At 41.2% G+C, this 26197-nt stretch overlaps 3 protein-coding genes, 1 long non-coding RNA gene, 1 other non-coding gene and 1 pseudogene across 7 annotated transcripts; 2 read left to right on the top strand and 4 right to left on the bottom strand.

Annotated features, from left to right (window-relative positions):
- Positions 1-681: 681 nt before the first annotated feature.
- On the top strand, positions 682-11652 carry LOC147507771 (BRAP2 RING ZnF UBP domain-containing protein 1-like). The gene is made up of 11 exons (XM_086600452.1): positions 682-1058; positions 1149-1257; positions 1338-1452; positions 1534-1631; positions 2111-2217; positions 2351-2600; positions 10052-10105; positions 10570-10713; positions 10800-10864; positions 11059-11113; positions 11206-11652. Exons 1-11 carry the CDS (start codon positions 745-747, stop codon positions 11362-11364), a joined length of 1470 nt encoding a protein of 489 aa, XP_086456578.1. The 5' UTR covers positions 682-744; the 3' UTR covers positions 11365-11652.
- On the bottom strand, positions 5812-7792 carry LOC147507773 (4-alpha-glucanotransferase DPE2-like). The gene is made up of 2 exons (XM_086600453.1): positions 7307-7792; positions 5812-7245 (listed from the first exon to the last, which is right to left on the bottom strand). Exons 1-2 carry the CDS (start codon positions 7775-7777, stop codon positions 6754-6756), a joined length of 963 nt encoding a protein of 320 aa, XP_086456579.1. The 5' UTR covers positions 7778-7792; the 3' UTR covers positions 5812-6753.
- Positions 7879-9891, bottom strand: LOC147507772 (heat shock 70 kDa protein 14 pseudogene; annotated as a pseudogene). 2 transcript variants are annotated; one of them, XR_015217790.1, is made up of 2 exons: positions 9370-9891; positions 7879-9261 (listed from the first exon to the last, which is right to left on the bottom strand). The product of XR_015217790.1 is annotated as a heat shock 70 kDa protein 14 pseudogene, transcript variant X2 (transcript). The 2 variants fall into 2 exon arrangements; XR_015217789.1 differs by having other exon boundaries at positions 9457-9891.
- Positions 11653-12166: 514 nt separating the features above from the next.
- Positions 12167-12239, top strand: TRNAR-CCG (transfer RNA arginine (anticodon CCG)). Its single transcript has one exon. It is a non-coding gene; the product is annotated as a tRNA-Arg (tRNA).
- Positions 12240-17211: 4972 nt separating this feature from the next.
- On the bottom strand, positions 17212-18080 carry LOC147507769 (uncharacterized). The gene is made up of 3 exons (XR_015217478.1): positions 17970-18080; positions 17734-17806; positions 17212-17282 (listed from the first exon to the last, which is right to left on the bottom strand). It is a non-coding gene; the product is annotated as an uncharacterized LOC147507769 (long non-coding RNA).
- A 3446-nt stretch (positions 18081-21526) lies between these two features.
- Positions 21527-22054, bottom strand: LOC147507768 (DNA damage-inducible protein 1-like). Its single transcript, XM_086596443.1, has one exon. It carries the CDS (start codon positions 22052-22054, stop codon positions 21527-21529), a length of 528 nt encoding a protein of 175 aa, XP_086452569.1.
- Between the last annotated feature and the right edge of the window lie 4143 nt (positions 22055-26197).

Genomic DNA, 26197 nt, shown 5'->3' with positions numbered 1-26197 from the left:
GTTAGGCTTTCCTACCAAATTTTCCAGAGCCATCAGCCCATTAAATGTTTACATATCATGCAGGTCTTAATGTAAACTTTAATTATAATCACAGAAAGCTACACCAGCTTATAAAGTTCCATTCGCCCTGGTTAGACTCCCATGTTGAAACCAATTGGATAAACTAATGGAAAAGACAAGTAGATCAGACCTTGACAGAGTATCATAATGACATGATTTCTTGTCTTCTTAATATGTCACAATGAACAATTGCTAATCATCGAGGTGTTTTACAAACTACAAAGACATAGTAAAAGTGGTTATCTAGGGCTTACGCCGAACCAACTATCTCCTACACGTAAAGACATGGTAAAAGTGGTTATCTAGGGTAAGTTTGTGAAGAATGAGTTCCAAATGACACGTTATGTAATCTGAAGGACCAGTGTGAATAGTACAAGGCTCTAGATTTTGATTTTTGAATAGCAAGCAGTGATTCTGACCAAAAGAAAAAAGTGAGCCCGAATACATATAAGCTCGACATGCTCAACAGAGATTGAGAGGGCGAAGAAACATAACTCTATCCAAAACATAACAGAGATTGATAGGGTCTACAAGTAAATGTAAAAAAAACCATAAATGTCCAAATGTCACAATTTCACTCGTAGAACCAAAACACGTTAAAATACTTGATTCTATTATTTTACTTCATTTTCCCGCGAATTATATATATACGAGACGAGACACAGAAATCGAGATTTGAAAACAATGTTTAGTCTGAAAATCCACTCAATCGATACACACAATCTTCTCAAAATCTCTTCCAATAATACTAGTACTACTACTTCTAACACATCCAACACTTTTACAAACCCTAACCCTAAAGTTCAAGAATCTAGAGGAATACTCCATCTTTATCGGAATATTTCAACTCACTTTACAAATCAAGAAGAAGAGGAGGAAGAGAAATTATCCAGTCCTCTTCTTTTTGTTATTGCTGTTCCTAGCCACTTTTCTTCTGATGATTTTCTCCGCTTTTGTGGCTCCTACTTTCAACACGTTTCCGAAATTCTCCTCATCAGGTTTGATATTACTTTTTAATTTCTCTACCTATTATTATTATTATTATATGTAAATTTTTAATTTATTTGGTGGGGGTTTTTTATGTGCAGAAATGATGCCATGGAGGATCGGTATAGTGTGTTGATCAGACTTGTTGATGAGAAAAGAGCTGATGATTTTTATCGCAATTTTAATGGGAGGAGGTTTTTGTCTACTGAGGTAAACAAGACTTGTGATTTTGGTGTGATTTTTTATTTAAGGAAAATTTAATATATTTTTTTTTAAATTAATATGTGCAGGCTGAGGTTTGTCATATGCTGTTTGCAGTATCTGTGGAATATACAGAATTGGCAGAGACTGCTAGTACTCCTCCCCCGGGGTTTACCGAGTTACCTACTTGTCCTGTTTGCCTCGGTACGTACTTGCTTTCCAGTATGTGTGTGAGAGTGAATAAAGACTGTTTGTTTCTTTACCTGTTCAATTATTTTGTTTTAGAGAGGCTGGACCAAGACACCAGTGGAATTTTGGCGACACTTTGCGACCATTCTTTCCAGTGTCCCTGCATTTCCAAATGGACGGATTCTTCTTGCTTGGTGAGAATTTTTTCTAGTTTTAGTAATAGTATTGTTCTGTACTGAGAAAAAAAGATATTCTATTATTTTCAAACCTGAAAGTTTGAAAGGTAAGAAACTCCAGTGGCTTGTGAGCATAGTTAACAAACTTGGGATTCAGTTATTATGCCAAGAGTCTGTTGAGGAAAGGAGAAACGAAAATAGAAACATTATGGAAAATATATGGATGTTGACACCCTTTATTCACTAGTTTACTGTGTTTTAGGTACAGTATTTTGTGGCCATAGGTATTTTACCTGTGCACACATTAAAAAGTTGATGGCTTAGCTGGATAATCTAAGTGTCACACTTTCTGTTTGTTACTCATGTAAATACTCTTTTAGATAAACTTGCGAGGAGGAACCTCCTGATTGTATCTCGTCATGTACTAAGGTCATGTATGGCAGTATCGATGAAAGCTAATGGTAAGTTGTAATAAATGTATGCTTTGGAATTTCCAGGTATGCAGATTTTGTCAGCAGCAGTCTGAGAAACCAACCTGCTCTATTTGTGGAACTTTAGAGAATCTATGGATCTGTGTAATCTGTGGTTTTATAGGATGTGGAAGGTTGTCTACTTTTCCCTTCTTTATCTAAGCTTTATAATTTCAGCTTCCTATTGCTCGTTTTTTCTCTTATTCTTTTTTGTATGATCTATCTATCATAAGTCCGTGATTTATAGGACAATTTTTTCTTCTTTAGGTACAAAGAACGTCACGCTATCCAGCACTGGACAGATACCCAACATTGCTATTCTCTTGATTTGGAAACACAAAGAGTTTGGGATTATGTTGGTGATAACTATGTTCACCGTCTGAATCAGTCAAAAGCTGATGGAAAATCGGTCGAGTTGAACTCATACTGCAGGCCATATAATGGAGATTTTGAAACTTGTGAAGGCAGTGAAGAATCTGGAATTAGTGGAGCTGTGCTCAGCAGTGAAATTGAAGCGGTGACATTCTTTTCTTTCAACCTCAGTCATTTTCCTGCATACTTGCCTTAACATGCCTGTAACTCTCATAGTCAGATCCATACAATTTCATCTTGTAAACTGTTTTCTTCCTGTAAAACTCAGTCTCCTTCCCTTGTGTGCAACTGACTTGCTGACTAAAAGGCAAAAGGGGTTTTCAATGAATGGGTGGGGGGAGGCAGTCTCAAAGAGACTTTTCAACGTGGATTGACACTGTCCAAGTTGGTCTGCTATTTTTTTTTCTAGTGCCATAGTTGTCTAATTTTGTCTCCGTGAAGATATAATCTATGTAACATGGATACGTCTATATGGGTGAAGTATCCGTGTCCGATACGTATCCGACACGGATACACCTCGGATACACGATTTGGAGTATCCGATTTTTTAATTTCCGATACGCGGGGGACACGCGGGAATAGTAATCTCACAAAAAAAAATTGGAACTTCAACAAAAAAAAACAATGAAATAAAATCCAAGATAAGAAGAGATGCAAGAGAATAAAGATGAAGTGAATTAAGATGTTGAAGATGACATAGTTGAAGTTGGACAACTTGATTGACAAATCCATTGTATTATTTTGATCTTGTTTGTTGGCATTTGCTTGCAGTGTTATACACTTATACAAAGTTGCTGCTTAATGTGTTTGAATTGGTCATTTTATGAAGTAGAATTGCCATTTTAATTTGAATTTGGTGAAAAATGCTCAATTATATAATATTTATATATATATTATTCAAACGTATCCATGACGTATCCGTATCCTATATTTTTGAAAAATGCCGTGTCCGCGTATCCGTATCCGTGCTTCCTAGGATATAATGCAAGTGGTTTCGAAATCTTTATATCATATGTTAAATGCAAGTGGTCCAAGTTGGTGCTTTGAGTCATGTACGTTTTTAAATATTTGAGACTAGTGCCATCTGTTTCTTACCATATGTTACAACCTCTTTACCGCGAATCTCGCCCATCTCTAACTTTACTCACATTTACTCTATATTTTGGATCGGCTGCACCAATTTGGTTGTTTACGCATCTACCCCATTTCGGGGATCAAGCCGGCCGTAGTTCACCCTCTCCCCTCACCCCTCTCCCTCCTCTCCTCCTCCCCTCTCTTCTTTTTATATCCCCCTCTTAGGTTTACCTCATGGGGCCTAGTCTAGTCTTGGGCCTTTTTTCGCTCAACACATCGTGGTCCGGGCCTTATCTCTTGGCCCAGTACCTATGTGATACATCCTTGAATATGGCTACTACATTTGCCCCCTCTCGGGTTCGGCGACGATGACGACGGCGGACCCGAGAAGTCCTCAAACTTTCTTGTCTCTCTCTTTGAACTCTAGATATCCACAGCATCTTGTGACTGTACGTAGTCTTCTCCTCCTTAGGACATTTCGTTTCCATATACTTTGCTCCTGGACCGTATGTCTGTGAAGTATTCAATCCATCAGTTCTTGTTCATATACCCCATTAACGTATCCCCAAAGGATCTCATCCTCTTCGCTCTCTCCCTTCAACTCGATACAATGCCCACGATGTGTCTCAACCCAACCATCACCTCTCACATAGAACTCCCTACCATATCAGCGGTATGCCTCCCCCAGCCGCCTGCTCTCTTTCTCGGAACTCACTGCCATGTCTGCGGAGGGTCTCCGCCCAGCTATAAGCTCTCCTTCATAGAAATCTCCATCATGTCCGCGGAGGGCTCACCCCCCCCCCGTTGTCTCTACTCTGGAGTGGAGAGTCGGATGAGGGGCAACTCCACTTGCTCCCAGGTTTGACTCGGATCTCATGTCCGCAGAGGGCTTATTCCCCCCCGCTATCTCTGCTCCGGAGTGGAGTCTGATGAGGGGTAACCCCGCTTGCCCCGGGTGTTTGACTTCGGATCTCATGTCCGCGGAGGGCTCGTCCCCCCCGTTATTCGGATCTCATGTCCAGATATCTCTTGCATCTCCGGGCCTGCGACTCAACCAGTTCTGGGGCTACTCTCTTTGACCTGCCTCGTCTCTTTGCCTTCCCGTTCGCTGGGCGGCTCATCCCCTCTCATGGCTCGCTCGAAGCTCTCGCTGTTGGGGCTCTATCATTGCCTCATGTGTCCCTAGCATCTTTGGTCCGCGGGGCTCATCCCACTCCACCGGGCTTGACCGGGTTGTCGATGGGGGGCTCTCTAGTTGCCCCATGTATCTCTAGCATCTCGATCCGCGGAGGGCTCATCACACCGCTGGCGGGCTCGCTTCTTCTCTGCTTTGGGCTCTCTCTCATTGCCCCATGTATCTCTAGCATCTCCGACCGCGGAGGACTCATCCCACTCTGGCTCGCGGGCTCTCGCCGCCCGGTTGGGGGCTCTCTCATTGCCCCCCAGATCTCCAAAGCATCTCGATCCACGGAGGGCTCATCCCCAGCTGGCTTGCTCAGCTCTCGCCGGTTGGGGTTCTCTCATTGCCCCCAAAAGATTCTAGCATCTCTCGATCCGTGGAGAGGGCTCATCCCACTCCGCGGGCTTTCGCTCAGATTTCGCCTGTTGGGGCTCTCTCATTGCCCCATGTATCTCTAACACATCTCGATCCATGGAGGGCTCATCCCACTCCGCGGACTCGACCGGGATGTCGCCGGTTGGGGCTCTCTCATTGCCCCATGTATCTCTAACGTCTCCAATCCGCGGAGGGCTCATCCCACTCCGCGGCTCGACCGGGTTGTCGCCGGTTAAGGCTCTCTCATTGCCCCATGTATCTCTAGCGTCTCTGATCCGCGGAGGGCTCATCCCACTCCGCGGTCTCTACCGGGTTGCCGCCGGTTGGGGCTCTCCCATTGCCCCATGTATCTCTAGCGTCTCTGATCCGCGGAGGGCTCATCCCATTCCCCGGGTTTGCTCGGGTTGTCGCTGAGGGCTCATCCCCCCCCCCTGCTATCTCTGCTCAGGAGTGGAATCTAGTGAGGGGCAACTCAGGTTGCCCCCATGTTTGATTCGGATGTCACCTGTCCGCATATCCTATCCCCGCGAGGCTTCGACACGCCCCATGCCGGGACGGGATCTCGCCGCCCCACACGCTTTTTGGACCGAGGGTCCGCAGAGAGCTCATCCCCCCCGCACTCATTGATAGCCCCACGACATATCCGCGAAGGGTCTTCTTCGAACCCCTCCGGCTCTCGCTTCGAATGTGCATCCGGGAACTCCGCTCATGGCGGGGTCCCATTATCTGGCTTTATAAGTGGGATGGATCCATCTCCCAATACTAGCTCAATCTCCACTCTATTCCGCGGTACAGCGGATCTTTCTCTTTCTCGGTAACCTGTTGCGGTGTATGCCTTTCTACGTTTTTTGTAATCATCATTACCAGACAACACTACCAGTCAGTCACACCACTCATAGCCACCATCATAACTGACATGAGCATTCACTACAAGCATCACCAATGCCGAGCAATTAACCTCCACAACCGATCTTATACCGAAACACACCAATCGAACAAACACCGTGCACCCAGCCAGAGCACCGTCGTCGTAATCAGTACAGACACACCAACAATTCATCTCGTCTCGTCTTCTCCGATCACATACTAGCAGCCCGCGCTTAACGCATCCTACGCTCCTGTGTGCAATAATAAAGACGTCCTCTTTTTCCACCTCTGGTCCTTGGAGGTGATATGAAAGCTGATGCTTCCCGCACTACCTGATTCAAAATAGCTGTACTTAGCCTTCTCGACCTTTCTTTCTCCACAATACTAGCAGCAGCAATGACACATTCACTTGGGCATCTTCACATGCGCTAAGTGTTAACTGTTTAAGCTCACTATAAATCAGTCCCAATATTTCCAAAGCTAGTCCATTCCTTACATGCAAGTCGGAGAATTTCTCATTTAGTGATTTGAAAGAACTGTGCGTCTCCATGAGACCTTCATTTGGACGACGTTCCAAGTTTCTGCTGCAGATCCTCAATCCTTTTGGTTGCAGCGTCAACTGAGTCAGTAACAGGGCTGCCCACATTTATGGCATCAGATTGGACAGTTGAATTGCTGGTGTCGGGCAGTCTTCCAACGGATGCATCAAGGTTCTGAACCATCTCCATAACTTCTGCAAGAGTGAAGCTCCACTCTTTCTCCAACATAGATAATTTTTCCCCCACATCCTTTTGCAAAACTTCTACTTTATTGAAGAAAAGAGCTTCCATTTCATCTGATTTTTGCTCCATTGTGTACAATTGAAGGTGCATATCATCTGTTCTCGATTGGTAATCAGAAATTTTCTTACCAGCTCAATGATCCTTGCCTCAAGATCGTTATCCTGTTGCTTCGAAGCTTCATACAGAACCTGCAGATCACATAAAGCCGCAGAAGCAAGTTTTCCATTACTCTTCTCATTTTCGAATTCTTCATTGACCTTCATCGCTCTCAGATTCAAGTCCATCAGCACAGCTCTCAAATAGCTTGTCTGTGCTTTAGCTAACGTAAAGTGATCTGATGTTTCAAAGAAATCCCTCAAGAAACAAAACGCCGCGCAGGGTTTTAACCACTCTTCATTCTCAGAGAAAAACTTTTGAAAGGCAGTAGAGGTAAGTATCGACTCTTTCTCTAGGAAGTAAATCTTTTTGGCAATTGAAAGCTTAGTATCCAGAGTAGCCTCATAATCAACAACCTATGATCCCAACAGTGAATGAGTAAGCTTCCGTCAATATAAAAGGTGTAGAAGGTCTTACGGTTCCATCCAGACGTTCTTTGGTCTCCAAGATCTCTTGCTTAATTTCAAGTGATATTTTTTCTGATAGTGCTTGTACTCTCAAATATAATGGATGCAGTGCAAATACCGAGAGGGAGCTATAAGGATATGAGTCCCACCACATTCCATCCACAGAGGTATCATTGACTGGTAACAGCTGAACCAAATGGAATCCTGACTCAACTGCCAAGTCAACAAGTAATTTCAAATCGAGAAATTCGCCAACTCCAAGATCCTCTTTTGATCTAACAGAGAACATAGGGATAGCAACACCCACACCCCTCCATGGCATGTCTCGAAAGATGCCATCATATAGGAAAATGTATCGCGGTTGACTTGCTGACTTTGAATCAGCTGCGAGATCCCGATGTGAGCCAACTTCCACAGAAACATTGTCTGCCCTGTCACTTAGACAGTACTTATATTTGATGGGGAAGTCCTTCTTTTTCATGACACATTCTGCTTGCCAAAGAGATTCTGTCGCATCACTATACCGTGACCCCCTAGTATACTCATACTCTCGCTCTCTTTTAGGATCTGCTGCTCCTTCTGGGAATCAGATGCAGTCCCTTTCCAGGACAAGGCAATCGAGAAGGGGAAGCTCTCATTGACCTGAAACTCTCTAACTTTAAATGTGGGACTGAGTATAGCGCATTGAAGAGCACAACCCCGGGCAACACACTCACTGGCATTCATAGTCCGCCTCGGTTCCTTCCCAAAAAACTCGGTCAAAATCCTAATGATAGCAGGAACACGCGAACCTGAACCAACCACCTCAACTGAATATATGTATATTCTCCACTGTCAGCCCAGCATCTGCGATAGCCTTCTCCAAAGGAACCTTCACACGCTCCAGAATAGGAAGGCTTATATTCTCAAACTCATCCCTCTTGATGAAACCCCTCACATCTTTCTCATCCATCCAGCACTCGATATTCAAAGGAGTCTCTGGATTTGCACTCAACATTTTCTTCAACTTCTCACAAGCAGCTCTGAGTCTAAGACAAGCTCGAGCATTCTGGTTGACATCAATCTTATACTCACCCTTAAACTTCCCCACAAAATGCTGGAACCACACTTCATCAAAATCCCTACCACCAAGATTTGAATCAAAAGAATGAGCCAAAACCTTCAACTGCCCTTTCTTAAACCCAGCAATACAAACCTGCATACTAGCATGCCCAACATCAACAAATACAACATTCACCTGATCATTCTCCGGTAAATCAGTCTTATAAACCCCATACGCCAAAGCAGTAGCCGTAGTCTCATGAAACAACCTCAAAGGACGCAAACCAGCAATAGTAGCCGCATCCATAACCACCCTCCTCTGTAAATCCGTAAAATAAACAGGAATCCCAATAACACAATCCACAACAGCAGTATTCAAATTCTTCTCGGCAATCCCCTTCAAATCGGATAACACCATTTCCCCCATCTTCTCTACCCATCTCTCCACTCACCACCAGATCTGACCCATTCACCACCACCGACAACAACAACAGTATGCGAAATACATTCTGCCATATTGACTCAAAGACGCCACGTTAGCCCTATCTCCTGAAACCAGATCTGAGTTCCTTGTAGCCTCTTCACTGCCGATAGCATCCCTAGCACCGCCACCATCTGTATCTGGTGTATGATTTAACTCGGCCAATCCCATTTCTTTTAAGAGAATCTCTTAAGACTCTAAATCTATGAATACTTTTAAGATTTTTCCTTCCACATCTAGGTTCGCAGATCTGGGGATATCTTGTTTGGTCGGATGCACAGTTGCTAAAAGACCGGTCTGATCTGAGAAGATGCAAATCAAGGTTCTAGCTCCTAGGCTGATGCTCTTCAATTATTCAAGAATCCTTGGGGTCCAATAATCTGATTTAAGGACCCCACTACCCATTTCACAGAAATCATGGCTTCAATTCGTCTCCTTAAAAGCTGGTCAATGTTTTCGATAGTCAGTACTGATAAACTTTCAAGTATATTTCTACACTGCTTACAAGCTCGCCAACATGTATATTAAAGCTCAATTCTTTCTTCCTCTACCTTTTTCTCTAATTTTCCATAATGGTGCTTGAAACCAAAAGATTGAAACTTTATCTTTTTAGCAAATCGTGGAATCAAAGTACCTACAGCTTTCAACAAAGAGCCTCCATCCCTCACGTTCACTACTACTTTCAGGAACCGCCAAGTGTTTAGCTTTACCTCTGCGAAAGTAAACCGAAACCAGCACAGTCCCCACAGACGGCGCCATTTGTTACAACCTCTTTACCGCGAATCTCGCCCATCTCTAACTTTACTCACATTTACTCTATATTTTGGATCGGCTGCACCAATTTGGTTGCCTACGTACCCATTTCGGGATCAAGCCGCCGTAGTTCACCTCTCTCCTCACCCCTCTCTCCCTCCTCTTCTCCTCCTCCCCTCTCTTCCTTTTTATATCCCTCTCTTAGGTTTACCTCATGGGGCCTAGTCTAGTCTTGGGCCTTTCTTTTGGCTCAACACATACTGTGGTCTGGGCCTTATCTCTTGGCCCAGTACCTATGTGATACATCCTTGAATATGGCTACTACACCATATGTTAGTGATTATTGGGCAACTTAGCTTGGTTAGAATCAGGATAACTGAAACTACTCAGATTCTTCTCCATGTTTTCTATATGATTTCTTCGCTTGGTACTATTCTTTGGTTGTATGCGTGTGTAACTGTTATTTCTACATTTGGACAGAAAGTTGATGAGTACAACCATTTGCTTGCAAGCGAGCTTGAAAATCAGAGACAGGTACTTAAAAATGCTTCAGCGTGCAGCTATATATGTTTTTTCTCTAACCTTGCTGAAAGATTACCAGAAATGGACCTTTGAAATTTAAAGTAATTGTCGTAGATGAAATAAATTTTTAATGCGCTGTAGTGGTAAGTTCCCGACAGTATAGTTATTAACCTCGCCCCATAGGAGGAGCAAAACGGTTGGGGAGAGGAGAGGGAGGACCATTCCCCAAAGTAATGTGATGTCCTTGTTGATAAATTCAACTTCTTCAGACAGTTTGCCGAGTAAGTGATTTTGTTCTGCAAAAGTTGAGATTGATCAAAGCATGGCCTTACCTAAGCGTCTGCAATGCTGCTGTTCTGATAGGCTCTTAGAGTCTTAGTTAATGTTGCTTACTATCATCCTTGGTAGCTTAGATTTCCCTATTCATGGTATTGATTTACAGGTTAGTGTCCCTAACCTCTTCGTTCATTTCATAGTATTATGAAAAATTACTCCTAGAAGCGAGAAGTAGAAAGGAGAAGTCCATTTCTGAAGCAGTGGAAAAAGCTGTGAATTCAAAGCTGCAGGAGATCCAACTTAACATCGAAAGAACTATTAAGGAGAAGAAATCTGTTGCCAATGTATGCTCTGTTTATTTGCTACCCCATTCTTATTTTTAGCAGTTTAGTTTTTGATACCGTACATTGTTTGGTATATCTTTTGTTAGACCAATGAGAGCCTTATTAAGGAACAAGAAATCTGGCGGAAGGAGGTTAAGGAAATTGAAGAAAGGTAAAATGTCATTTCTCACTGATAATCGTAACCACTCAATGAATAGTCATAACTACCTTGTGCATTGAACTTGGTTTTCATTCGCTGTTTGAGTGTGTCAATGTCTGACAGTTGAGACTCCATCATAGAAGTTTGAGTATGGCCATGGCTGTTTTTCAACTGCGCAAAAATTCAACTTATGTTTCTTCTTTCAGGGAAAGATCGACACTCAGATTGAAGGATGAGCAAATAGTGGATTTGGAAGAACAGGTATTGTATATATGTAACGACCTCCGAACTTCTTCACGTACTTATTTAGGTAGAACTGTGTTTTATTTTAGAGTCTCATGTTAATGGTGCAGATTAGAGATCTTACGGTCTACGTTGAAGCTCAAAGAACACTTGATAAGATGAATGATTCTGATGACATTAGAGGAGGAACAGTGTTACCAGTCCCATTGCAGCAATCTTCAACAGCTAACGCTAAAAGACGTTCAAAAACCAACAGACGGCGAAATTGACTGTTTACATTGGCCCTCGGTGTATTTTGATTACTTCAGAGTTTGTTCTTCGCGTTTATAAAGTTGCCCTTGCACTGGTCAGTTTTGGTGAAAATGTATAGTGTCTGTATTATGTTGTTTGATGTTTGAGAGGAAAACTGTTACTGTCAATAGCATCTACCATGCACCTCTGATGATACTCATTTCCCCGGCTTCCATACCGAAAATAGAAAAGTACATTGTTAAATTTGAACTCGAGCTTGTTTTTTCTTCTACATAATCAAATAGAGAATATATCGGTCAGGTGTATTGAACTCTTTACAATAGTTATAAGCTAATGCGTGAATTAATAGTTAGAATACATTGCATTAGTTCCTCCAAACTTGCATCTGTTGTATAATGTTGGTGTTGAGTCAGGCTTTCTCGTTAGAGAATGTGTTGAGTCGGGCTTTCTTTTAAACAGACATGTTATAGGGTCGTACAATAAAGAAATTAACAAGCATAAATTAAAAAACTGTTCAAGACACTATATGAGCTGCCTTCAAACATGTCCCTTTAAGAGAAAGGTTGTGTGTAGTATCTCCATCAGCTTATTTAGAAAGGAAGCTACATCTCTCTAAAACAACTAAAACTATTGCAAGGCTACAAGGCTATGAGTATGAAGATGAGAAATAATTTCATCCTTTTTCTGTGTTTTTGTTGATTTAAATTATGTTAACCAATAGCAGCCTAATTAGAAACTTAAGTTGTTTACTGGCTGTGTTTATTATAGGGCTTTAGAGCCGGTTAAATAAGTATAACAACGAACAATAGCAAAAGAATTGATCGCGTGGCCTAATGGATAAGGCGCTCGCCTCCGGAGCGGGAGATTGTGGGTTCGAGTCCCACCGTGATCGTCCTCGTGGGCTTCTTATTTTCATTTTATTTTTCATTTTTATCTGGCAGCAAACCACTCATGCCACTGGTCGTCACTCGTCAGTAGGTGTCCTATATTTATGTTTTTGTTTTTTTATGGAGAATCTTCATTTCTATAGATGTGCAAATTAACATTATTTTAGACTAGAACTGTACTGAAGTTATTAACTTACAGATTTCCCACCAGATGCATCCTTTCCATCAAAACTAAACTCCACAAATTTTGCGTTTAAAAATCTTGTGCAGTGCTTCTGTAAGGTACTTACACAATTTCAAGTTCACTCTCTTTTGGTTAATGCGTCATGGCGAGTATGTATTCCTCATAAAGAGACATGGGGACGAAGAGAAAAGAGAGGACTTTCCATGTCCCAAATCTTATTAACAAACTCATTGTAGTGGACAAATATGCTGCCCTTAGGTATTTTAACTGATATTTTAAAATTTGAGATATTGACATAAAAATTAATATCTCGGTATATTTCATAGTAATTTCAAATATCTGTAGGTATTGAACCGAAAAAAACATAAAAAAACAAGAGACAATGTCATAAGTTAATTGGGCCAAAACTAATTGAAGACAATATATAAAGACTGAATGAAAAAGAAAGAAAATTCATTCAATTATTCTCAAAAAAAATCATTAAAATAGGAGAGAAAAAGAGAAAACGAGAGCAATTGTAAAATTTTATATTACTAATCAATAAAAACCTTTGTTTCAACTTAGTTTATCTTATTCATTCATTCAAACCATTAGTAAATCTGTGTGATCTTAGAACAATCAAGTACAGGTGTTCTTGGACATCACACCGCTATCGCCTCCATGAGAGTATTATGGTGGTGTTGTGCTACGTCATCTCCACCGCCACTAGAGAATGGTGGTGTTAGCCGCCATCTCCACCGCCACTAGAGAATGGTGGTGTTGCGCTGCCATCTCCACCGCCATTAGAGAATGGTGGTGTTGCGCTGCCATCTCCACCGCCACTAGAGAATGGTGGTGTTGTGCTGCCATCTCCACCGCCACTAGAGAATGGTGGTGTTGTGCTGCCATCTCCACCGCCACTAGAGAATGGTGGTGTTGTGCTGCCATCTCCACCTCCACCGCCACTAGAGAATGGTGGTGTTGTGCTTCCATCGCCACCGGCACTAGAGAATGGTGGTGTTGTGCTTCCATCTCCACCGCCACTAAAGAATGGTGGAGCTGTATATCGGCCAAAACCTGGAATGGTTATACTGCCATCTCTGCCAATGAACCATTCACCTTGTCCTGTGGAAGGATTCTTGGCGTTATCTGGAACTTGACGACCTGCATTAATTAGTTGGGTCATGGCAAGTAGTATTGTAATGACGATAAAGGGAGATTGGAGTCGGGCGTTTGGTTTGCAAGCCATCGTAAGAGACTAAGAGTACACAAATGCAGGACGGATTAATGTACTGAGTAAGAAGTTCTTCCTGTTGCTATACTTATAGTGGTCATAACTGGGGTGTTGGGTGACTATATTTGGAGGTGATTTAAGACTAGTGATCTTTTAGACACATTATTATACAGATTTGAAGAATCACTACTTGGTTGTATTTTTTGGTCATCATTTATCTTATCCGGTACTCATTTAGGTGTACATTTAACTCCTTCAGCAACTAAAGCGGCTAAGAATTTCCTCACTACTTGGCAATTAATACATTTGTTCTTCATATGGGGGTCCTCTATACCTGTCGATGGACCTGCTCTAAATTTTTCTTAGCAACCCTGGGACTGCTCTAAGTTGAGTAGTTATTTCTAGACATCAGGTTCAATTATTTTGTCCATGACCATAAATATGGATGAACAGGCGAACAGCACACTCAATAAATATGGAGGCTTTGTCCAAATAAAAAAAAACACACGCACACTCAATAATTGGTAACTTAAGATAATTCTAGAGTGTGGCTTCATATTCACATTTATTTTGCTCATGGGACTTGTATTGACCAAGAAGTTTTGAACTTTAAGGCAAAAATAAATTAAGTGTTGCTAATTAATTGATGGGATAACTGAATCCCTTTGTCAGGTAAGTCCAAGTGAGATACTCAGGAAATGCTGGGTCTGATATGTTCTGTTGCATGCTCTATAGTATGAACTCATCCCAATCTATTGCCAAAGAAGAACTCTTAATGCAAAATAGCGGACTCTCTATAAAAGCAATGGATTGCAAAGAAAGGCTATGAACAAGTGTTAGAAAAATAGATTTGCACAAATCCATTGAGATATGAATGAATAATTTGTCTCACAAGTTATCCCACATTGAGATAAAATGGGTTTCTCTTGAAACAATACGTAAATTGAGAAAAACATTTTCGAAATGGTGCACTGGTTCGAAACAGTGCATTATGCCGAAAATGTGTGACCTTTCGAAATATGCACTGGTTCGAAACAGTGCATCATGCCGAAAATGTGTGACCTTTCGAAATAGGCACTGGTTCGAAACAGTGTTTTATGTCGAAATAGTGTGTCCTTTCGAAACATGTGACTTTTCAAAGAGTTGCTTATTTTTTTTCCAAGAGTCACTGTGTTGTTTCGAAGAGGCACCACTCACCTATAAATAGTGGATGCATTTGAAGAGAAAGAGACACCAGATCACACAGAGTTATGATATTTCTCTTCTCCCTCTGTTCTTAGTCAAATACTATGTTGTGTTCGCTGAATCTATAGAATTGAAGTGCTAGCTTTCTATAGAAGAAAATTCGTTCTATCTTGGGAGATAGTTTTCCATCAACCTTCAAGCACCGTGAAGGGAAAAATCTATCTTAAGGACATAGTGAATCTTCACTAGGCTCGGATTTAATCATTGGTAAATTAAGTTTATTAGTTGAACTAAAAGGTTTGTTCATGATATATTTGTTATATCAATTTGTTTTTCTTGTTTACTTAACAATAAGTATATTTTTGGAATAAGTTTCCTACAAACTTAAGAAAGGTTTCTTTCTTGGATGGAATTTTGATTATTATACTTATTGTTAATGCACTAACAATCTTTATTGGTGTGAGACAATATAAAAGTGTCTACATATAAATACTAGTACAATTTAGTAACACGCAAAAAGTCAAGTATGTTTTCAGGACCTTGTTCATATATTTAATATTGTGATGCCCCGAGACCCAACACACACATCCCGAGGACGAGGAGTGAATCTCGAGGCTGACACCCATCCCAATTCTACCGAAATTTCGGCAGAGTTTCCTTTGTTTAATCGACATTCAGAACCCTAAAACCCGGTCATAACCTGGAAATCCTAAACTACAACCTTCCAACAACCATATATATACAAACCAACCTTCTAAACAACATTATATACATCCACCAACTGTTTAAGTGTAATTGCTACTCAAATACATCAAGTATTACATCAAAATGAGAGAAGCTCTCTATATATACAACAAAAAATGACTAGACTATCTCTATACAACCCAAAATATGAACTTGACTCGTCCTCGCCAAGCATAAGTTTAATCCTCCCAAATCCCCATAACCATCATCGCTAGGGTTAGGAAAAGCCTCCTCCACAACTGGCTCATCTGAAATGTTAAGTAGGATGAGCAACAACTATGCCCAGTAGAAACACACATAACCAATAAATAGTCTACTTATAGAAAACATTTAAAACATGCAGGGTTTCCATAAAAGTATTCAAATATCGTGACTATATATATATATATACATCACTAACTAGCAGAAATCATCTCGATATGCTTCATTAATATACAAAATAGAGTTTTTCACAATCATCATACAACTATTGTGGCCGCTGCAGCCTATTAGAATGGTGAGGGTATCGACCCGGTACTCAGCCTCCCAGTCACACAGCAAATCTCGGTTCAAGATTTTCCAAGTGTGAACCATTTAACCGTTGTTTTTCGATTTTACCGGCAGGAGCTGAAATGCCATTGTTTGTTGTTCGGCACACACAAAATCCCCAAAGCTTTTTAGGGCTCAGGTGGCCCCAGGACCACGACGCCCATATGGGCTGTCACCTAACTTACGGTGGTCAACCGTTCGACGATCCGCTGCTTTCGCCAGATCCCGACACACATCCAGAGTGGACTAAACTCTCACTCCTCGCCTAAACCTCATCGAGGTAGCATGTAACCTCACACAAGCTAATCACCATACAGCGTGACACGACAAACATGGTTATCCGAAAAGTAGAAAAGGAATTCCCGGACTACATCCCTGTGATGCATCCCTTTAAAGGTGGCCCACCACCTTGAAAGGTGTACACCACATTGAATCCTAGAGCTTAACCCATTGCCCCCCGAAATGCGACAACAGTTCCTTCTTTATAGGAATTCACCAATTCTTTTCCTAAATCCCTCGTGATAAGCATAGTAATATATATATATATATATATATATATATATATATATATATATATATATATGTGACCGATTGTTTCCAAATACTCTAGTTACATAGTTAGTTTTTCTTTTAAAATTGTTGATTCTGTAGGTATGAGTTCCTAGATTTCCCACCATCAAATAAAAACAACCTATGACTCCCAAACGAGCCAGTCATAGTAAATAACAACCGATGATTCCCAAACAGCGAATCATTGTAAACAACAACAACCATTCCAGGAACAATCCAGAACCTCATACCTAGTTACAAACAACCGGGTAATCCTTATCCGCATACAAAATCCATCTCTCTGTCTCCTTACTGAGACAAGAGACGCGAACCCTTCCCAAAACCAGTTTTGCTCTTTTAACAAGAAAATAAATCCCCGCTACCCCGATTTCACAAAACCATTTCACACGAAAGCTATCCATATATACAGAGTTTATATCGAGGAATACAATGCAAAACATGGATATTATATATACATGCATGGTTGATACGCAACTATTTTTCTCAATGTAAAACAATCAAATCATGCATGACAATAAGCATGCTATATATTGGTACGTAAGTTCCTACCTTAGCAAGCTCCTTCTCCTCAAGCCCACTTAACCAAATCGAGCCCGCTTAACCGAATCCACTCTTATTTGACTCCTATAACATCATATATATACGTAGATCGTTAGAGTTTATCAAACTAACGAGGAAATTTTTATTCACGAAAAGTCGAGAAGAATCGACGTTAAGAATTTGGTTTTGTAGATAGCATCAAAACCAAATTCTTTCTCAACGTTAATAATACTAACGTTGAATATTACTAAGTTAATAATAATGCTAACGTTGATAATACTAACGTTAATAATATTAACGTTGAATATTACTAACAGTACTAATAATGCTAACGTTGATAATACTAACGTTAATAATATTAACGTTGAATAATAATGCTAACGTTGAATATTGTAAATAGCGTAGTAATTCTTTCTCGACGTTAATAATACTAAGTGGGTGTTCTTTCTCACTCACTTGATACTCAACGTGATCTTAAACAAGTGTAAATCTAATATAAACTTCTCAAATGGAGCGGATAATTAATGATTCTTACCTAGCCAGTAAGAATAACTCCTTAGCTATCTGCTCCACCAAATTTCGCTCACTCTAGCTTCTCCAAACTGGTACTGACGAAATTCAACAACCCCAATTCAATTAATTACAATCAATACCTCTCAAATTCAATTAATTATATCAATACACCCCCCCAATTCACTTAGTTTTCATCAATATATCCAATTCCATCTAAATTTAAATCTAATTATCTAATTGAGACGAAATCACACTCACCTTTCTCTGCGATCCGACGAAATTCCAATGATTTTTGCATCTCCACACTTGAATTCATGGTTTCTATGTATTGGGTGCGAGAAATTTGGGTTTGGGTCGATTGAATTTGGGCGAATTGGGGAAGAAGGAGAAATTGGGTGCGATACTTTGGTTTCGCGATTTTGTTTTGTTTGGGCCGATTTATTAAGGCCCAAGCCCAATATGTCCCAATTAGGCTTAAAGTCCTAATTCACTCCTAACCACTAACTCATTTGACGTCGGTCGTAATTATTTTTCCGCCCATCCCGCTTAAATTTAATCTCCTATATTCTATCTCACCGCAGCTATAACAATAACCCACTCATCGTGTAAGATATTAACTCGCACTCGGCCAACGAAGAAAGCCGCTTAACCGCATTTTGTCAAATTTTTGCATATGGTTCGCTTACCTAACGGACTTATGAGTCGGAGTTAAGTTTCATTAAGTTACGACGCGTTTGAAATATAAACCCGACCGACCAATTACATAAATGACCCTAGGTTAAATATGAAATTTACAAAAATACCCTTATAAGAAATTTGAGTCTTTACATCCTACCTTCCTTAAAGGAAATTTAGCCCCTCGAAATGAAACCATACCTTAGTTCTCGAACAATTCTCGATATTGTTGCGCGATATCGATTCTTTCTCCCATGTTGCTTCCTCCACGCCAGGATTTCTCCATAAGACCTTTACCAATGGAATGACCTTTGACCTCAATCTCTTCTCTCTCGATCTAGAATCTGAACCGCCCTTCCGGATAGGTAATGTCTTCTTCCAACTCCAACGATTCCAAATCGACAACATGTATTGGATCCGCTCATACTTATGTGTAGCATCGAAATATGGAACACGTTATGGACACGTGATAGCCTTTCCGGCAACTCCAGCCTATATGCCAACTCGAGATCTTCTGAATAATCGAAATGGTCCGACATATCTCGTGCAAGTTTCCCTTTCATCCCTAACCTCCAATGCCCTTTTCGAGATACTTTCAAGAATACCCCCGCCACCTTCATAAAATTCCAAGGGACGCTTACGCTTATCCCAAGATAGCTTTTCTCGATGACTGGGTCGTGAGCAACCGATTCAGATCACTCTAATCTTCTCGGTGGTGTCACTAACCATCTCTCGGCCCCAACATAATACTATCTCCGGTTTCAAACCAGCCAGAGAGGTGTTCGCAAGGTCCGCCATACAACGCTTCAATGGTGCCATACCAATACTAGATTGGTAACCGCTATTGTAGCAAACTCAGCCAACGCCAAATGAGTCTTCCAACTACCCCCAAAATCAAGCACGCAAGTCTCAAGCATATCTTCGATGATTTGATGACTCTTTCCGATTGCCCATCGGTTTGTGGATGAAATGTCAGATCAATTTCAATTTGGTTCCCAATTCCCTTTGAAGACTTCTCCAAAATGAACCGTAAATTGAGTACCTCTATCCGAAATTATTGATAATGGTGCCCCATGCAACCTCAAGATCTCCTCGACATGTAGATTCTACTTAACTTTTCAGCAGAGTAAGTAGTCTTCATTGTATATGAAATGGGCAGACTTGGTCACCTATCAATAATGACCCATATAGAATCCATTCCCTCATCGGGTCCTCGGTAACCCGGATACAAAATCCATGGTTATATTCTCCCACTTCCATTCGAAATCTCCAGAGGTTTAAGAAGACCGGTGTGGTCTATGGTGTTCCGCCTTTCACTGTTGGCATGTGGCACACTTCTTAACATATTCCGCAATGTGCCGCTTCATACCCGGCCACCAAAACTGACGAAGCAGATCTCTGTACATTTTGGTACCGCCAGATGAATGGTATACTTCGATCTATGTGCTTCCCTCAAGATATCATTCCTCAGAGAGTGATCAAACGGTACCCAAATTCTTCCTCGAATCGATACTTTCGCCTCCGTGTTTTTCCTAATCGACATCCTCGCATTCTCTCTACATATATCGGGTACCTAGGTCCATCCTTCGATGTATTCTCCGGGGCATTCACAATCTCCGGACTAAGGTGTTTTTGCCACATCTGTCATCCGTGCTAAATAATAAAGACTTCCGAGGATCTCCACTTCCATTTCCGTGATTTCAAAACCATAAGAAACAGCAGACTCCAAAGAATTGCCACTCCTTCATCATCATCCGAAAGCACAAACATGTTCTCGCTTTCTACTCAATGCATCAAGAACTACATTTGCTTTACCGGATGGTATTGCAATGAGAATGTATAGTCCTCCATGTACTCAACCCATCTCTTTCCTCATATTCAAATCTTTCTCGAGAACAAGTACTTGAGACTCTTTGTGATCAGAAAATATTTCAAACTTCTCACCATACACATAATGCCTCCATATCTTTAGAGCATGAATAATCGCCGCTAACTCCAAGTCATGAGTAGGATAATTTTCTCATGGGCATTCAATTGTCTAGGAGACGATACGCTTATCACTTGGCCTTCTTGCATTAAGACACATCCTAACCCGTGTTAGAGGCATCAAAGATAAATCACATAACTCTTTTCTCCGGACCGAATAGTCAAACCGGGCAAGTTATCAATCTCGCCTTTAGCTCTTTGAAAGCTTTTTCGCATGCCTCCGCCCATTCAAACTTCACCTCCTTTCGGTCAATCTAGTTAAGGACGACGCTTATGCTAGAGAATCCTTCTACAAAACGATTTTATAATAACCCGCCAATCCCAAGAAGCTTCGATTTCCGTCACGACGCCGGTCTCGCCAATTATTCATCGCTTCTATCTTTGAACGATCAACTTTTATTCCATTCTCGATACAACATGCCCTAAAAAACTTCATCTCATTCAACCGTAACTCACACTTGCTAAACTTGGCATAAAGCCGGGATGATCAACTAAGGTTTGGAGAACAATCTTCAAGTGTTCCTTATGTTCAGCCCTAGTCCCGAATAAATCAAGATGTCATCTATGAATACAATAACAAATTGATCTAAGTATTTCCACATCACTTTCGGTGCATGAGATCCATAAACGCAACCGGGCGATTGGTCAATCCAAATGGTAACACCAAAACTCAAAATGCCCTAGCCGTGTTCGAAAGATGTCTTCAGATATCTTCTTCTCAATTCTAACTGATGGTAACCTGTTCTGAGATCTATCTTCGAGAAATACTTGGCACCCCTTAACTGATCAAATAGGTCATTGATCCTAGGCAACGGATATTTGTTCTTGATAGTCACATTATTCAGCTTCCGATAATCCACACAGAGCCGAAAAGACCCATCTTTCTTCTTCACAAATAACACAGGTGCTCCCCAAGGTGACTGGCTTTCCCTTATGAACCCCAATCTTTTCAATTCATCTAATTGGGATTTGAGTTCTCTCATTTCGAGAGGAGCCATTCGATAAGGAATCATCAAAATAGGCGACGTTCCCGGCATTAGATCTATGACAAAATCTATCTCACGCCAGGGAGGCAATCCCAGCAATGCCTCTGGGAACACTGCCGCAAACTCACGAACCACGGGAACAAGCTCGGAAGATTCGAACTTCGGCCCTTAGAGACTAAGACCAGCTAACAATCCGTATCTATCATACTTGAAGTCAGGCTTGGCCTCCACAACTCGAGATACTGTATTTCTAATCCCCTTAAACCCAAACTCAGGCTGTCCCGGTACTCTAAACGTCACCATTTTGGCAAAACAATCCACCTGGGCATGATATTTCCCTAACAAATCCATCCCTACTATGATATCGAAATCTTTTAGGTCCATCACCGTTAGATCGACTATCATCTCCCTATCACCTATCTTTATCACACAATGGTGACAAACTTCAAAGAACATAGTTTTCTTTCCTAGAGGAGTAGACAAAATAAGCTTCCTCCCGGTATTAACTACATCCAACCCAAGAATTTCCACCATATTTTTAGAAATGAAGGAATGAGTAGCACCCGTATCAAACAAGACATGCACCCTATGTGTAAACAGACATATCATACCTTCAACCACTTGATCGGTAGCGCTGATATCTGCCCCCATAGCATTATATACCATGGCTTCCTCTTGGACTGGAGCAGGACCCATAACCTCTTCCTCTGGCACTAGATAATACACCTTTCCCCTCGTGGTCTCTCGCTCCACCCCTCGAATCAACTTGGGACAAAACCGCCGGATATGCCCAGCTTCATCAAGAACTATAACAAACCACACCTTCTCACCCGACCGTAGGTACTTTTTGCGGTACAGATTGCAATCTAGCTCTCTCGACCTCGAGGCCTAAAATTCTCGCTACCGGTGTCTCGGTCCGAGAAGGAGTGTGTACCCTCGGTGCCCTTTGTGATCCACTCATCGGGTCTCGCAGAATTGGTAGACTTCTATGCTGGCCTAACCACATTCAAACCCCTATGTACACCGGTGCCCTCCATCGGTTGCAGGCTCGGGCTGGATGACCGCCTATACATTTGTTTGTAATTCCGGAACCACCGCCTTTGATAAACCTCGCTTCTTTTCCCATATCCCGCCTCGCCTCGAAATGTCGACCGCCTTACCCTTCCAACCTCTTTGCCTCGGAGCAATAGCTGATCATCAACTCTTTCAATGCCTTTGAGTCTTCTCACAGCCTCAAAGATAAGAATCGATCCAAGGACCCGATCATCTTGCTCAGATATACGGTTTCAGCCGTCAATGAATTTCCTAGCCTTAGCTTTTTCTCGTGGAAATCAACTCCTTCCCAGATCGCGAAAGAACAATGAATTTCTCTTCAGATCGTCTCCCCATGGTCATGTTTCCTTTGTTCCAATTTGAGGAATTCCATTCGCTTCTTAGCTCTAGCCAAGAAACATACCTCAAAAGGAAGAGTTCCTCAAATTTAGCCCAAGTCATAGGAAACGCCTCAACATCCTTAACACTCCATCCACCGTTTGGTTTGGCTTCACTTCTAAGCATGAAGAAGGCCCAAAGTAACCCGCTCCACATCAAGACACATCATGGAGTCTAGCATACTCGATATGTCTAACAACCGGGCCTTCAACTACTTTAACCTCGAAGATCCCACAAATTCGTGGACGAACTCGATGAAATTTGCAAGAAAAAACCCGATTGACTTTGTACCGGTGGCCTAAACTCCTCAACTCTCCCTACGGGTTGTCGATGCTACCTCCTCCGTGTTACGCCAGGTGGAATAACAAATGATGTTAGAAGAGGTCAGCTCATTCCAACTAGCCCTCAAACTTTCAATCTCGCTCTCATCTCATTTTGTGTTTGAGCCATTTGATTCATCATAAGGAGCCTATCCATTCGTCCCTCCCCGACCACGATCCGTAGTATCATCCCCACTAGTACTTTCCGGATCCATGGTAACTATTCTGCACATATACACGAGCCAATTCAGTGTTTGATAAATGAGAGAGAAAGTTTTCAAAATTATGAAAGAGGCGCAATGCACGCTATGAGGTGCTTAAGTTACCGGAACTTCCTCAGACAAGAGTAGAAGCCCAACATGCTCTTCAATATAAGCGCAAGTCGCGACCTCCACTGAGGAAAAGACGACTAACCGCGGAGACGCCTCGACATTGCTAAGCTATTATTAACGCTTTAATGTAACGTAACCACTACTTAGAGTTTTATCGGTTTCCGACTAAAACTTTCGAAACGTGTCGCTATCGAGTCCCCCACTACAGCTCCCAGACGGATCTAATAGTGGACACTCTGATACCACGTCCTGTGACACCCCGAGACCCAACACACACATCCCGAGGACGAGGAGTGAATCTCGAGGCTGACACCCATCCCAATTCTACCGAAATTTCGGCAGAGTTTCCTTTGTTTAATCGACATTCGTAAACCCTAAAACCTGTCATAACCTGGAAATCCTAAACTACAACCTTCCAACAACCATATATATACAAACCAACCTTCTAAACAACATTATATACATCCACCAACTATTTAAGTGTAACTGCTACTCAAATACATCAAGTATTACATCAAAATGAGAGAAGCTCTCTCTATATATACAACCAAAATGACTAGACTATCTCTATACAACCCAAAATATGAACTTGACTCGCCCTCGCCAAGCATAAGTTTAATCCTCCCAAATCCCCATAACCATCATCGCTAGGTGGTTAGAAAAGCCTCCTCCACAACCGCTCATTGAAATGTTAAGTAGGATGAGCAACAACTATGCCCAAGAGAAACACACATAACCAATAAATAGTCTACTTATAGAAAACATTTAAAACATGTGGTTTCCATAAAAGTATTCAAATATCGACTATATATATATTCATCACTAACTAGCGTAAATCATCTCGACATGCTTCATTGATATACAAAATAGTTTTTCACAATCATCATACAACTATTGTGGTCACGTGATCCTATTAGAATGGTGAGGGTATGATTGGTACTCTCACCTTCAAATACACAGCAAATCTCGGTTCAAGATTTCTAGTGTGAACCATGCACCGTTGTTTTCCCCCGATTTTACCGGGCAGGAGCTGAAATGCCATTGTTGTGGTTCGCATTAACACAAAATCTCCAAAGCTTTTAGGGCTCGTGGGCCCCGTGACCACTCTAACCCCATACGGCCGTCGCCACCTAACTTACGGTGGTCAACCGCTCGACGACCGCAGACCGCCAGATCCCGACACATCCAGAGTGGACTAAACTCTCACTCGCCTAAACCTCTCATCGAGGTAGCATGTAACCTCACACAAGCTAATCACCATACAAAGTGACACGCATAAACATGGTTATCCTGAAAAGTAGAAAAGGAATTCCTGACTACATCCCGCGGATGCATCCCTTTAAAGGTGGCCCACCACCGAAAGGTGTACACCACACCTTGAATCCTAGAGCTTAACCGCCCCGAAATGCGACAACAAATTCCTTCTTTATAGAATTCACCAATTCTTTTCTAAATCCCCTCGGATAAGCATTTATATATATATATATATATATATATATATATATATATATATATATATATATATATATATATATATCTCAGATATTGATTGTTTCCAAATACTCTAGTTACATAGTTAGTTTTTCTTTTTAAAATTGTTGATTCTCAGAGGTATGAGTTCTTGGATTTCCCACCATCAAATAAAACAACCTATGACTCCCTAAACGGGCCAGTCATAGTAATAACCAACCAATGATTCCCAAACGGCTTAATCATCGTAAAACAACAACAACCATTCCGAACAATCCGTAACCTCACACCTAGTTACAAACAACCAGGTAATCCTTACCGCAAGATATAAAATCCATCTCTCCTCGCCTCCCCATCGAGACAAGAGATGAACCCTTCCCAAAACCAGTTTTGCTCTTTTAACAAGAAAATAAATCCCCGCTACCCCGATTTCACAAAACCATTTCACACGAAAGCTATCCATATATACAGAGTTTATATCGAGGAATACAATGCAAAACATGGATATTATATATACATGCATGGTTGATACGCAACTATTTTTCTCAATGTAAAACAATCAAATCATGCATGACAATAAACATGCTATATATTGGTATGTAAGTTCCTACCTTAGCAAGCTCCTTCTCCTCAAGCCCACTTAACCAAATCGAGCCCGCTTAACCGAATCCACTCTTATTTGACTCCTATAACATCATATATATACGTAGATCGTTAGAGTTTATCAAACTAACGAGGAAATTCTTATCTACGAAAGTCGAGAAGAATCTCGACGTTAAGAATTTGGTTTTGTAGATAGCATCAAAACCAAATTCTTTCTCAACGTTAATAATACTAACGTTGAATATTACTAAGTTAATAATAATGCTAACGCTAATAATACTAACGCTGAATATTACTAACGTTGAATATTACTAACGCTACTAATAATGCTAACGTTGATAATACTAACGCTAATAATACTAACGTTGAATAATAATGCTAACGCTTTTGAATATTGTAGATAGCGAAGTAATTCTTTTCTCGACGCTAATAATACTGCTGGTGTTCTTTCTCACTCACCGATACTCAACGGATCTTAAACAAGTGTAAATCTAATATAAACTTCTCAAATGGAGCGGATAATTAATGATTCTTACCTAGCCAAGAAGAATAACTCCTTAGCTATCCGCTTCCACCAAATTTCGCTTAACTCTAGCTTCTCCAAACCGGTAATCGCAAAATCCAACAACCCCAATTCAATTAATTACAATCAATACCTCCCAAATTCAATTAATTATATCAAT

This window comes from Coptis chinensis, chromosome 3 (assembly GCF_015680905.1).
Source record: "Coptis chinensis isolate HL-2020 chromosome 3, ASM1568090v1, whole genome shotgun sequence".
NCBI lineage: Eukaryota > Viridiplantae > Streptophyta > Magnoliopsida > Ranunculales > Ranunculaceae > Coptis > Coptis chinensis.
This window is presented reverse-complemented; position numbering and strand designations above follow the sequence as displayed.

Coding starts and splice junctions, on each gene's coding strand:
- LOC147507773 (XM_086600453.1), bottom strand. CDS start 7,777: ATGAAAAAGAAGGACTTCCCCATCAAATATAAGTACTGTCTAAGTGAC. Junction 7,246..7,306: donor AAGAACGTCTGGATGGAACC/GTAAGACCTTCT, acceptor TTGGGATCATAG/GTTGTTGATTATGAGGCTAC.
- LOC147507768 (XM_086596443.1), bottom strand. CDS start 22,054: ATGGGTCCTGCTCCAGTCCAAGAGGAAGCCATGGTATATAATGCTATG.
- LOC147507771 (XM_086600452.1), top strand. CDS start 745: ATGTTTAGTCTGAAAATCCACTCAATCGATACACACAATCTTCTCAAA. Junction 1,632..2,110: donor GGACGGATTCTTCTTGCTTG/GTGAGAATTTTT, acceptor TGGAATTTCCAG/GTATGCAGATTTTGTCAGCA. Junction 10,714..10,799: donor AGAAGAAATCTGTTGCCAAT/GTATGCTCTGTT, acceptor ATCTTTTGTTAG/ACCAATGAGAGCCTTATTAA.